The sequence below is a fragment of the Arachis duranensis genome, chromosome 5 (assembly GCF_000817695.3).
Source record: "Arachis duranensis cultivar V14167 chromosome 5, aradu.V14167.gnm2.J7QH, whole genome shotgun sequence".
Taxonomy (NCBI): Eukaryota; Viridiplantae; Streptophyta; class Magnoliopsida; order Fabales; family Fabaceae; genus Arachis; species Arachis duranensis.
In genome coordinates this window covers 82,846,856-82,861,400 of record NC_029776.3, presented here as the reverse complement: position 1 = coordinate 82,861,400, position 14,545 = coordinate 82,846,856, and the positions used below count along the sequence as shown (strand labels likewise).

General features: G+C 31.2%; 1 protein-coding gene across 1 annotated transcript; it reads right to left on the bottom strand.

Moving 5' to 3' along the window:
- Positions 1-4,533: 4,533 nt before the first annotated feature.
- On the bottom strand, positions 4,534-13,288 carry LOC110281223 (TMV resistance protein N-like). Its single transcript, XM_021142886.2, has 8 exons — positions 12,937-13,288; positions 12,436-12,537; positions 10,715-11,180; positions 8,776-9,880; positions 8,328-8,587; positions 7,255-8,224; positions 6,212-6,878; positions 4,534-5,444 (listed from the first exon to the last, which is right to left on the bottom strand). The coding sequence occupies exons 1-8, from the start codon at positions 13,286-13,288 to the stop codon at positions 4,534-4,536; spliced, it is 4,833 nt and encodes a 1,610-aa protein (XP_020998545.2).
- Positions 13,289-14,545: the final 1,257 nt, after the last annotated feature.

The following is a 14,545-nucleotide window of genomic DNA, read 5'->3' as shown; positions in this document are numbered from 1 at the left end:
TCTTAGGATTTAGATAATTCTTTATCTTATATCTTAGTGTTGTTGTTTCTTGGAGTTTCGAGGCTTTTATTAAAAAAAATTAGTGATTTACATAATAAATGATAAAAAGTGGATTAGAATAAGAAGAGGCAATTAATAATCATTAATTTTGTATCTTTTAAAAGAAATTTAATAATTACTAATTAATAATAATTAATGTCATTAATTAACATAAAATGTAATTTAAAAATATTAGTTGACTTATTATTAGCTAGACGCTCTTAATTTCTAATGGGATTGACAAAATTTATGTGTTTTATAATCTGAAGATATTTTATTAATTTCAGAGCATCAGTAATTGTTAGACGAAGACATCATATGTTCAGCCATCCTCTCCCTTATTCATCCGTAACTCTTCAGCATCAAGCAAAAGTCCTTCCCTACAAAGACCTTCGATCATAAGATAAATTAAAAATTTTATCAAATTTGTTGGTCATTTTAGAGTCAGTTTAAAACGTAGCAAAAGTTATTTTTTTTGAAATATGAAAAGTAACAATACACATGTTTTTAAAAAAAAGTTTTTAATTTTTTAAAAAGTTAATTTACAACTTTTAATAAAAATAAAAATATATGACTTTTTCTTTTTGATAATTAATTTTCTGTTTTTATTAGAAATATTCTCTACTACCATTTTCACGCAAGTTCCATTGGCTAGAAGTACTGACTTTCTACTACCATTTTTACCTAATAATTTATCATAATTCATCTGCTGGGAGCATTAACCCTCCACCACCAACAATGTTTCATATATTCCTTTTAAGTATTTTTTTTATTATTCTATCATTCTATTTTTATTATTAAATTTGTATTTAATATTGTGTGTGCCTGTGTGGTATGAAATCTCAGTTTTAATTTTATTTTTTCACATGTGATTTTATTTTTGTATAGCTTGCCATTATTTTTATAGTTAGTTATAACAAGTTTTTTACCCCAATAAAAGAGGAGGAAGTTCTAATAGGAGTAAAACAAAATAAAAAATAACAACAAGATATACATTGACACGCAATAAAACAGCAAACACTAAGTATATAATAATTTTTTTGGCATTGTCATGAAGATTACTGTGAATTAGAATTTTGTTACTATTCACCACATATAAGAACACATATATGGTTGAAGTGAAGTAGAAGAACCCGTTTCTAATGATATTACGTGGAAAGAACCAAATATTGAAAGCGTTAGAAAAATAGAACTAATAAGAGAATAAATAAAGAATCAATTGCCTAATCGATTGTAATCTTAGTAATTAAGTCATGTAAAATTAACATTCAATATTGAAAAATATGTATTATCATCGTTATTTTAATATCTATTTTTTGAGTTATTTATCGAAATACTACAACTTTAAAATAATAAGTATTTCTATAACTTAAAATCTAAATACAAAATAATTTATTTATAAACTGGACTTTAGTGTTGTCCGTTAATAAAAATGAAGTCAAATGATAGACCATCACTTTTGTCAAATTTTAAATTTTTTTAAAAATTATTTTATCCAATAGCATTTTTCAAGCACCAATTTATTAGAATTTAGATCTAAATCTTTCATATACCAAATTGATACTCTTTAAATATTTAAATTTACTATAAAAAATAGAATAAACACCAAGTAACAAAACACCATAAAATTGATCATATTTAATATTTCAATGAAAAAGTTTTAGGTTCGAATTTTTTTTATCTTTTTTATTTTATATAATAGATAGATAAATGGGACCTCTACCCAATGTGTATTGAATCCTTACCCTGTTTGATTACGAATTCTGATGTCAAAATTTTATTTCAATACTCTATACTATGCGTGGATTTGCTAAGCTTTGATTGCTGTTTTCATTTCATAGTAAAGCAAGGCACTTCATCATCCATTTGTTAAACAAGTTTGTACAAGTGATCTATGTAAAATTGACTTGTGCATTTGAATATAAAAAACAATTTTTTTCCAAATATGTTCACAAATTACCTCCTTTCTCTATATCTCAGAGTTCTGTCCCCAGATACACTTGCGTTATATCATCAAAGTTCTTTGTGGATTTTTTATTGCTTGCATCGTAGACGATGGAGTCAATGGACCATAATGTGAAATTGGATCTAATTAGCAACACCATCACTATCATTAAACAGAGTAACTCCCCATTAGAATAAGAATAAGAGTTTATTTGGATAATTTTAAAAAAAATATTTTTTTGAGTTATTTTTTTTAAAAGAACTTATAAAAAAATAAAAGTAATTTTATATTTAAATATTTTATGTAAAAAGATCTTTTTATTTATTAATTATATTTGGGTATAACAACATAAAAATATTTGATAAAGAGTTATAATTCAAATGGTATAGTTTTTCTATACTCATTTAAGAGGTTTTGTTTATTTATTATGTGAAAAAACATATTTTTTTAAGAAGTTAGATACATAAGTTTATCCACATTACTTTTAAAACATCTTTTTTATTTCTACTAATGTCATTTTAGCAACATCGCTTACTTAGTAAAATATTAGAATCAACCACTCAATTTTTGTCAAATCAACTATTATTTCCAAAGCAGCAATATATATATATATATATATACAAAAATTTGTAATCAAATTTGTAACCTACAAAAACATTGAATTCCTATCCATATATTTATTATATCTCACTGTTATAAACAATACAATAAATTTATAATTTCAATAATTAATTTATTAATTTCTATAAATAAATCATTAAATATAATAAATCATAATAAATTTGGATAATATTACCAAACAAAAAGACAATTAGTTTATCAAAGTTTGTATGGTTCATCTATAGAAAACGTTAACACCCACAAATGAAGAATAGTCTCTTTACTTAGAAATGATTATATTAGATGAAAAAGTATAAAACAAACATATTTATTATATTTTTAAATTGAATTTACGAAAAAATACTTTAATTATTTTTGCTTTTTATACTTTTTATATTATTTTATAATACTTTATATATAATTGTATTTTAATATCGTTAAAATTATACTTCTTTTAATATGCTATTCATTATTTTTTTTAACTAATTATGAACTATGATTTACTAACCAGGGAAGGAAAAGTCTATACTATAAAAAATTAAAAAATAGAAAATACAAATGATTTGTATATGCCAATTAAAGGTATAATGAAAGCAAACTTTTTATTCACAATTGTTGTGAAAGAAATTAAAGATCCAATTTTGAACATTTTTCAAGACTATTTTGAATTTACATCACTTGAGACATTGTCTAACAGAATAGGTTAAAGAAAAATACTAACAGGTAATTTTATTTTATACTATTTCAATTATTTTTATTAAAAATAACTTATTCAAAAAATATCTACACATTTTTGTTCTTTTTATTGTAGATGTCATTGAAAAAGTACATCAAGAGATTAAGAAGAAAGAAAACCATGCAAATGCAAAACACATCTTCGGACATGCAAAGATGGAACAAACAACATAATAAAAAGTGCATACAATTCAACAATTCATAAAGAACATGCTTTCACAAGAACGTCGACAGAAAGAAGAAAGCAACAATTCTAACAATAACCAATAAAGAAAAAGGAGGACGAGCGCCACATAAGAAGACTAAATCTATCAACTAAAACAAATGCAAAAATCAAATCACCAAATAAAAATATCACTTTGTACAACTCTAACATCCAAATCTTTTGTACTACAAATTATTTTAAACAAAACACATTTCAAATTTAACTTTAGTTTACACATATTTAATTTATTTATACAAAATATAGTCATTTTTAATATTTATTATATACTATTCATTAATTTACCGTCTGCGCATTGCGCGGGTCTCATTCTAATTTTTTTTAAAAGAGCTTATAGAAAAGTAAAAGTAATTTTATATTTGAATATTTTATGCAAAAAGATCTTTTTATCTATCAATTATATTTAGATATCATAACATAAAAGTATTTATTAAGGAGTTATAGTTCAAATGGTATAGTCTTTTCATATTCATTTAAGAGGTTGCGGGTTCGAGTCTCCCTATTTTTGGTAAAAAAAAATAACATAAAAATATTTTTTGTTTATTTATTATGTGAAAAACATATTTTTTAAAAAAAAATCTTTTAAAAAAATATAAATTATACCTTCTCAAAAAAGACGTTTTTTATTTTTTTAATATTTTTAATTTTTCTATTAAAAATTTACTAAATACGTTAAAAAAATTTAAAAAAAAATTATTTTTTCATTAGAAAAAGATTTTATCAACTTAATGACACCAACCAAATACTAAATCTACACATAAATTTATCAAATCTAATTCTCTTATTGATCTCAAATCAAGTCTAGTTAGATAATTTAAAACCTCAACACAAATCTTAATAGAAATAAGAATCTAAATCCTTCAGACATGGTAGTAAATCAATGTTCAAATTTTAGGTTGTACAAGTGTCTACATTTGAGTGCCCTATAGACTATAGTATTCAAATAGGATTATTTCAATCCATGCAGTTCAAGTACACAAATCTAGGTTTCTCAGTCTAGAACAATGGTGTTAAATTTTTCTCCTAGTTTTGACCATTCACCTGTGAATTTTGCATGATTACTCTTTGCTATACTCTGTTGATGCCGCAATTGTGGCACTTTTTTCCTCCACTCATCTCTTTGAGCTTTGAGTGTCTTTGCTTCTTCAAATACATCTTTCTTTTTCTGAACAACAATCTTCTTTTCTGATTCACAATCACATAACTTAGCTTTGATGGCATTCATTTCCTCTTCCAGCTCCTTCTTTCTTTTCTCCATCCAATCTAACTTTTGCCTCAACTCCCTGTGCTTGTTCTTGTTTCCTTCCAATCCTGCTTCTAATTCACCAAACCTTTGTAGCTCTGATGCTGTGGACTCAATATTCCTACATGATTCAATGTATTCCACACTGCAACAATTGAACAACCATGAAGCTTCTGATACCAATGTTTCAACTTCTCCTGATATGCCATCTTTTGAAGACAAATTGGATAGGTAATGCAAACTGTTCTTCATGACATTGTAGTTTTCTTCATCCAACAACACTGAAGCATCATTCTTTGTGATGAAGTCTTGTACTGTTTTCAATGCTTCCTTGGCTTCTTTACTTGGAGCAGTGGTGGTTGCTGGATCATCATTCGAATTCGGGGAAAGAACATCATGTGTCTCAGCATCAAGAGTAGCATAAAATGCTTCCATCTCCACATCATTATCATCTTGAGTTAGAGGAGCTTGATTTATCAAAGGCTCATCAAATTTTATTAGCAAAGTGGTGCTACAAGTTTCTGTGCACATTTTCTGTCCACTATCTTTATCACTACTTGATGGAGTGGTGGGAATTGGGTCATGAACGTTTTCTGTGTTAGCTATGGATGGTGTTTGATATGACTCTCCTACAGAATTTGCTAGATTATCCTCATATGCTAGAGTATATCCAAAACAAAAGAGAGTGTGAAATGATTAGTCAATGCATAGAATAGGGTATTATAGTCAATGTAGTGTTAAACAGAGCAATTGAAGTTGATAAAAAAAAAAAATATGATGTTAGGCTTTTCAAAAACAGAAACTCCAAGAATCAAGAAAAGAGATTAATCTCTTTCAAAAATAGTTCCATTTGCTTTCTAGGAGATGCTTTCTCCAAAAGAAAAACCCGAATTTTCTTGGCTGCTCTTGGAAGAGAGACTGAGACCAAGAGACAGAGACTAAATTAAGTCTTTAGATTATGATTGGTATAAAATATACTAGACTAAGTTATGTCTAAATATCATATTTGGTTTAAGATAAATATGAAGGTTAAATAGTAGATTTGAAATTTAAAATGTTACGTGAAAATATTTTTGGAAAGAAATGTTAAAGTTTCAGTTTCTAATCCCAGCAATTTCAAGTTCCTTTGTCTCCACTTTTTAAAAATACTAAAGGGACTCAAATTTTGTGTCTCGAGACTGATTTTCTTCTAATTGATAAGTTAATGGAATTAAATTGTTTCTTTTTATTCAACTTAGATAGCTAATGAAACAATAATAATTTATATGTTGATCAAGAAATAAATAATTTTGTATTGCATGGGTGCCAATCTTGTCCTAGTTTTTATTTATGAAAATGAATGTTCTCAAGTACAAATTTCATAAGACTATATCATGTGTAGTTTTTCGCCACATTAATTATTAAGAAATGCCACAGATATATTTACCTTGGACACTAGTTGTGTTAGTTTTGTGCTCTGCAACAATTGTGTTTGACTCCCAATTCAAGTTGTCACTGAATGATGGAGATGGAAGCAATGAATGAGATACTATTTCTTGCTCCACATTTGTTTCCAATGAAGTCAAATTTTGATGCCTTTGCACAAATTGTGTAGGAGAATATCCAATACCCTCCAAGCTATGAACTTCTTCCAACAAGAACGGATCAGTGAATCTTATATCTTCCATGTTACTAAATTGCTTGAATACATGGAGTCCAATTTGCATCATGCTCTCATATATAGTTCCACCACCTACTCCATGCACTGCATGATCAGAAGACAACTCCACATGATTCCATTCATCTTTAGAAATCACATTGTTTACCTCATCTTTGAATTCAGTTTGTTTTGGACCCAGAGTTAGAATCAGTATGTGATCTTTTTGTAGAGAGAATAAGGAAAAAAGATGCATTTCATGACCATTGATGGTCAACTTGGGTTCAAATGAAGTCTTTTTCAGTTCATTAATCACAAAGAGTGATATGGCTGGAAACTTGTTTCTAAACCAGAAAGAAATTGATGAGCCGTGGCGAGAATAGTTGAACCACTCCTGAACTTTTGTTCCTGGCATTGGCAACCATGATTCCTTGTCATTTACATCCTCATGTAAATCCTGCTTCTCATAAGAATTCGGCAAGGTCAACAATTTTTTAACTTGTTTGATAACTAAGTACATGACAGAAAAAGTGACATTCTAATGCCCTTAAATCAAGATAGTAAGACTCACAAATGATGTTAATTACAAAGTTAATAACTAAACTCACTTTCTCTCATTACTAAATTCCTTGATTTAGAGGATTCTTTTCCTAAAATGACATTATTACATATATCACAAACCACCACCACCACCATTAACAACTCTTAACCTAATGAAAATGTCAATCAAAACAAAACAACACAAGAAATCATTTGTGATGGGGCAACAAATGTGTGCTTATATCAAGTCTAAATATTTTATAAAGTTTTTAGAATTTGGGGTTTAGAGTAACCTGGTTAGAAAACATGCTCCTAGAAGAGGAAGTCAACAATGTAGAGCTTGGTGCATGCAAAACTTCTATGCTAGGTGGAATGCCCCTTATTTCCTCAAGATTCTCACAACCGTCCAAAATGAGTTCCTTCAGAAAGTAACAATCTTTGGTGCATGATAGGAGAGTGAGGTCCAAACTTTTTAAGGATATGCATCTTCTTGCAGAGAATTTTTCAATGTTTGGTGGAATCCCTCCGACTTCTCGAAGATTCCCACAATAATCCAAAATAAGTACCTTCAAGAAGGTACATCCTTCAATGCATGCAGGAAGAATTGTGAAACTGTTGGATGATAGATTCAGCTCTTTCACATTGACAAACCAAGGAACACTCCTTTGAAGAAACTCATTTGATACATTGCAGTTTCTGAAATCAAAGTGTTGCTGATTGGAAAACACAACCGAGCTTATTTGCTCCTCAACTTTCTCTTGTGAATGTAACAGCAAACCATCACAGTTTCGAATTCTCAAGCACTTAAGCTCTTTCATCAGAAAAATGCTACTTGGCAACAGAACAATCTTAGAGTGCCACAATTCTAATCTTTCAAGCCTAGTAATATAACGAATTGAAGGTGGGAATTCTTTTATTGGAGTGTATTCTAACTCAAGTTTTGTTAAACTTTCCATCTTCCCTAATATTTCTGGAAAACTCTCAAGACTTGAACAAGACGAAAGGCGGAGTTGCTCGAGAGCAGGCAACATAAGGTCTGGAAAACTCCTAAGCTTGCAACAACCCTTTGCATCCAACATTCTAAGTTTATTTAGCAACCCAACTGATTTATGAACTTCAGTTAAGTTCTTACACCAACAGAAAGACAATTCTTCCAAATGTGGGGCAACAGATAAATCAGGTATTTGTTCTAGGTGCTGGCAATTTCTGAAATTCAAAACTCTCAAATTCATGAACTTCTGCCAAAGAAAAAGTAATATAAATCAAATAAATAGGCTTAAAATGGATAAATTAATGTTCATGATTATAAAAAAAATAGACTTCTTGTATTGTACTTGCCTTTTGCTTCTGAAAGAAACTAATGAGTGATGATATGGAACTATCTGGTAACCACAATATGGCTATTTCCTTTGGATAAAAATCAAATGGGAAAATTTGTGAAGGATATCCTCGCCATTTAAGCACTTTCAAACTATTTGGAAGATGTTTGGGACTGTCTGAAAAGTCACCTTTATTAATATCAGTTGTTCTGAGATTATTCATCTTTATGAATGCTACACCATCCCAATTAAGTTTTTCATCAGCTTTGGGGAATGCTAGCTTGATAATTTCAATTTTATGGCTACCCTGCTAGCCCATAAAAGCAGCAAACAACTTTAGATAGATAATGACCTTAACATATCATTTAAAGGATTAAAGGAAAAATAAGAGTTAATACTCAAAATGATTGTTCAAAGATCACACATAAGTCAATTTAAGTCATACATAATCTTTCATGAACCAATTTGAGCAGTGTAAAAGAGAATCCAACTTACCTTGTCTTGTTCCAAAACACGTTTTGCATCCTCAAAGTTCCAAATTCTGCTACGCCCTCGAGGGTCTTCCGATTCTTGTCGAACAATTTCTCTACCCATATCTTGAATCAAATCATGTAACATCACTCTATCATCTTCAATCTTCACCAAAGACTTATCAATCAAAACTCGCATGCTGTTCTTGGGGCAAAAGCCGTGATGAGCACGCAGTATCTCCTCAACATACTTGGATCTATATCCATTAAAGAAACAAGCAAAGTCAAGAAAGATCTTCTTCTCTTCCTCCTCCAATCCATCAAAACTCACTTTAAGAATCTCTTGAATCTCCCTCTTAGGACTTCTTTTATACTGATCCAAAGCAGATTCCCACTCATCTTTACTCTTACCAAACAAATTAGCCCCTATTACTTCCAATGCAAGTGGCAAGCCAGAAGCAAAAGCAACCGTTCTGTTCAAAATATAGGAGTAACTTGGATCAACCTCTCTTGTTTTGAAAACATTCCATCTAAGTAAATCAAGTGCTTCTTTATCATTTAACTTCTCCACTTCATATGTTCTTACAATTCCATGACTCGTTAACAAGCCTTTGTTTCGAGTTGTTACAATGATTCTACTACCAGAACCAAACCAAACAGAGTCCCCTGCAACTGCTTTTAACTGCTCCAATCTATCAACATCATCAACAATCAACAGAACCTTCTTTCGATTGAGCCTACGCTCTATCACCTTCTTTCCTTCACTGACATCACCTAACTTAATATCTCTTTCATCACCAACTAACTTTGAAAGCAGCATTTGTTGGAGATACACTAAGCCATGTGTTATTGAATTTTCTCTTACATTACCAAGAAAACATACACCTTCAAATGAGTCAGCAATGGAATTGTAGACGGCGCGAGCAAGAGTTGTTTTACCTATTCCGCCAATGCCATGAATCCCTACCATGTGAACTCTGTCACTGGATTCAACATCCAAAAGTAAGTTCAGTTCTGGAATCTGAGATTCTAGTCCAACTACTTGATCTGAAACATATAAACAAGTGTGATGAATCCATTTGGAGACTGTTTTCACAATCTTCTCAGTAAACTCGCATTCAGATTCGGCCCTGTGCGGTCAACATGCTAAGGTTAACCAACACATGCATCACAATTCAAATCTTTTCATGTTATGCCATGGTTTGATAAATAGATTCTATGCATGTCTTTTGCTATTTAAGCTTACTTTTAAGTAAGTTTTAATTTTAGTATCTTTTCATTTTTGGAATCTAAGATATTTTATTTTAGATTTTATTGTTAGTAAATACCAACATAATCGTTAAACTCCGACGTCATAAATAAAAATTTACCAGAACGAAAGGCAAAAAATAAGAAATTTAAAAACAGTTTTGAATAAAGTTTTTTATTTTTTAATTATTCTATTACTTTCTATAATTTAATTAAATTTATAATTAAATTTTTATACTTTTTTTTTCTTTCAATTGAGCTTCTATACTCCTTTTAATTTTATAATTAAATCCTTTTCGAGTAAATAATATTAAAATTATCGGAATACTCTTCCCAAAAAAATATGATGAAAGACCTAATTATGAGTATCTTTAATTTATGAAAAAATATTTCGTTAACTCTAATATTTTTTAAAGACCTAATTACAAAATTAAAAACAGTATAAAAACTCAATTAAAAAATATATATATGAATCTAATTATAAATTTGTTAAAACTATAAAGACCAACAAAATAATTAAACTTTTTTATATCATTAGGTAGAGTTGATTAGTTGGATGAAAAAAACGTTATACATTGAAATGTGACACAATTCTGCTTTGTTTGGTCTAACACAGCCTTACTCATTTTAAATATTCATAAATGATGCATGTTTATTGATCGTTATTAAAGAGATGAACAAAATCTGGAGTATTGCATAGAAATATAGCAAGGTACCCAAGTTTAAAATGAAATCCAGAAAGATTAGCAGCTTGCATAAAAGCCATCTTCCATTTCTCCAACCTCTCTTTATCTTCCTTGAGCTTCATCCTCTCCTCATGTTTTTCCATTGCTTCACCAAAACTCCCCCTCAGATTTCGCACATCGGAAGGATCCACGTCATAGAACACCGGCAAAACAATCTGCCCCTTCGTCTTGGCACACTCCATGGTGTTAACCAGTTCGTCCAAGCAGAAACTTGAAGTTGCATAGTTTTCCGAGAACACCGGAATTGCAATCATGGAGTTTTCAACTGCAGTGAGAAGTGAGCGTGTGATATCCTCTCCTCGCTCGATCTCCACGTCATCAATGAAGGTGTGGAATCCCCTCCTGCAAAGAGCTTTATAGAGATGGCCAATGAACCGTTGCCGAATATCTTTGCCTCTGAAACTCAAGAACACATCGTAGGTCCAATCAGCCATGAATGATAACAGTAACACCTCGCTGTTCTTTACACTCTACCTATCTAATGAGTCGATTTAATTAACTGTATTCTTTTTTACATATACATAGGTATAATTTTTCCCTTTTAAAAAAAAAAAAAAATCTTGGTCAGATACCTAGGTATATGTTGAATATTTTTTGTGCGACGTATCGGGATCACTATTAACTATGCGCCTTAGTGTCAGCACGTTGTGCTGGAATTTGGCAGTTTCTATTCTGTTCATAAACAACAAGAAGAATATAGTATAATTTGGAAAAAGCAACTTAGCAATAGGAAGCTTCACTTTGATAAAAGAATCTATGATCAATATCATGATGAAATGTTGCATACTTACATGGTATTCTGCTCCTTCGCAGCAGGTTTTGGCATTACACTTACACATAACAATTCACCGATGCAATGCAACATCCAGTAACAGAAAATGTACCATAAACTACTCTTGAATTCTTACACAGACAGTCCAAAACAATGGTCTTAAATTTTTCTCCAAGTTTTGACCATTCAGCTGAGATTTTTGCTTGAATAGCCTTTGCTAGACCCTGCTCGTGCCTCAAACGTGGCACTTTTTCACCCCTCCACTTGTCTAGTTGAGCTTTAAGTGTCCTCCCTTCTTCAAAGATATCTCTCTTCCTCTTCAGGGCCATATTCTTTTCTGATTCATAAGCAGATAAGTTAGCTTCAACAATTTTGATATGCTCTTCTTGTCCCATTTTACCTTTTTCATTTTCCATGGCTACAGCTTCTTTGAACTGATTCTTGTTAGCTTCTAGACCTGCTTCCAATGCATCAGCTTTCTGCAGCTCGGATGTCGTGTACTCAAATTTCATGCTTGCTTCCACGAAATCCTTACTCCAATGGGTCAAGAACCATGAAGCTTCTGATATCAAAGTTAGCACTTGTCCTGATAGGCCATCATCTGCAGACAAATTGGAAAGGTACTCTAAGCTAGTTCTCACTGCACTGTACTGTTGTTGATGCAACAGAACCGAAGCATCGCCGGAGATGAAGTATTTTACTATTTTTATTGCTTCCCTGGTCTCTTCGCTTAGAGAATTAGTGGACAAATGATCTTGGGAACATGAAAGAACATGACTCCTAACATCAAGAGAAGAATAAAATGCTTCCATTTCTGTATCATCTTGAATTGGAGGAACTTGATTTATGTAAGACTTGTCAAATGTTGTTGGCAATCCAGTGGAACAGGTTTTCACGTATATTTCTTGTCCACTAAGTTTTCCACTTGATGATGTGGGACTAGGGGACTGCATACTTTGAGTCTCATCAAAAGGGGCTTGAGATGATTCTCCTGGAGCCTTTGCTAGACAATCCTGGGATACTAGGTAAAATCCAAAAGGCAGGAGACAAGACAAGGTTGACATTAATGATTGGCGGACTCAAATAAATGATGGCAACTATTAATAAATATTATAAAATAATTTTAAATACATAATTATAAATATGAATAAAAAAATATTTTGTGAAATAATAAAAGTTTAATCACATAAAAATATATATTGTAAATTTATTAAAATTTTAAGACTGGCAGTTATCTATATAATATCAAAGATTATCTTTACTAAAAATGTTATATATACATAAAAAACTGGTAGTTATCTATATTTTCCTTGACAAAATCAATTATGCATCTCATGATCTAGTGGTGATAAACGAGCGAAGTACACAGTAAAACTAAAAGTAATACTGAAAGCACATGAGAAAGAAATGTAATATTTACCTGGGAGTGGGACAAGAGTGGAGCATCTTAACTGCTCTGAAGGCATTGAGTTTGAGTAATTCTTTTTATTGTCGAATTCTGGAGGCGGAAGCAATGAAAGCAAAACTTTGCATTGTCCCATATACGGATCGACTAAAGCCAACATTTGTTTCTGCAGCATAAATTGTCTCTGAGAATGTTCCCTTTCCACCACTCTCTGCTCTTCTTTCAGTGGATCAGTGAATTGAATATCCTCCATGCTACTACTTCTTTCAAATAAATGGAATCCAGTTTGAATGACAGGCCCATGATTGACCTTAGAATATGTCAACTCCACATGATTCCATTCATTTTTTAGAAGTACACCAGTCATCTTATCTTTGTTTTTTATTAACTCTTTACTCACATTCAGAATTAATTTATTGTATTTTTCCAGCCAAAAACTGTAAAAACTATGCACTTCGCGGTTGTTGATCTTCAATTCTGGGCAAAATAGTATATCGTCTCCACTTATGACAGAGAGAAACATGGCAGGGAACTTGTTACGAAACCAGAAGGAAATTGTAGATCCCCAGCAATAGTGGTTGAGCCACTCTAGAATCTTTGGCCTTTTCACTGGCAACCAAAACTCCTCTCCACCCTCCTCCTACAATATTGTTGGTGATAATTAATTTCATCAACACATTATTTTTGGTATTTAACCATAGCATTACATATATAAATAAGTGCAAATTGTGACACAAAATTATCAAATAAAGTATACAAGTAAATAGTAACCTGATTCAGCAATGTCATGCTTCTACATGAGAAAGTCAAAGTTGTGCAGCTTGGTACATCCAAAACTTCTACATTCTGTGGAATCCCTCTTATTTCCTGAAGATTCATGCAACCTGACAAAAAGAGTTCCTTTAAAAAGTGACATTCTTTGGTGCATGCAGGAAGAAGTGTGAGGTCCAAATCTTTCAAGGAAGTGCAATTTCTTGCAGAGAATGTTTCTATCTTTGGTGGAATCCCTCTAATTTCTTGAAGGCTGCTACAATGATTCAAAATAAGTTTCTCTAAAAAGGAACACCCCTTGATGGATGCAGGGAGAATTGTAAAATTATTGTATGAAATATCTAAAACTTTCACATTGGCAAACCAAGGGATACTCATTTGAAGGAATTCATCTGATGCATTGCAGTAACTGAAGTTAAACTCTTGCTTGTTTAAGGACACCATCGAGCTCAGTTAATGCTCAAATGTGTAAGTTCTGCCAACACAAAAATGCTTCTTGGTAATTTAACAGTTGTGGAGTTCTGCAGTAGCAAACTCCGAATTCGAGTAAAATACCGAATTGAAAATGGAAACACTTTTATGGGAGTATTATGCAACACAAGCTCCATTAAGTTTCTCATCTCTCCTAGTACTTCTGGAAAACTCTCCAGACTTGAGCAATGTGAAAGATTGAGATATCCAAGACAATAATTGAAATCGAATAGAAACAAAAATAATAGATTGAAATTAAGTACAAAGAGAATCACTCAATTTTTTACCTAATTTCTTGACGCAACAAGAAAGGAACTCTTCAACCTAATTTGTCAACGCCGTAGTTTGGAAATTGATTCGAAGGGACTCCTCAACCTTCTAA

What these genes read in the sequence shown, in the direction of transcription:
- LOC110281223 (XM_021142886.2), bottom strand. Translation starts at nt 13,288, where the DNA reads ATGACTGGTGTACTTCTAAAAAATGAATGGAATCATGTGGAGTTGACA. An exon ending in CACTCTTGTCCCACTCCCAG is followed by an intron (nt 12,538 to 12,936) that starts GTAAATATTACA and finishes GATTTTACCTAG; the next exon opens with TATCCCAGGATTGTCTAGCA. An exon ending in GTGTTTTGGAACAAGACAAG is followed by an intron (nt 8,588 to 8,775) that starts GTAAGTTGGATT and finishes ATGGGCTAGCAG; the next exon opens with GGTAGCCATAAAATTGAAAT.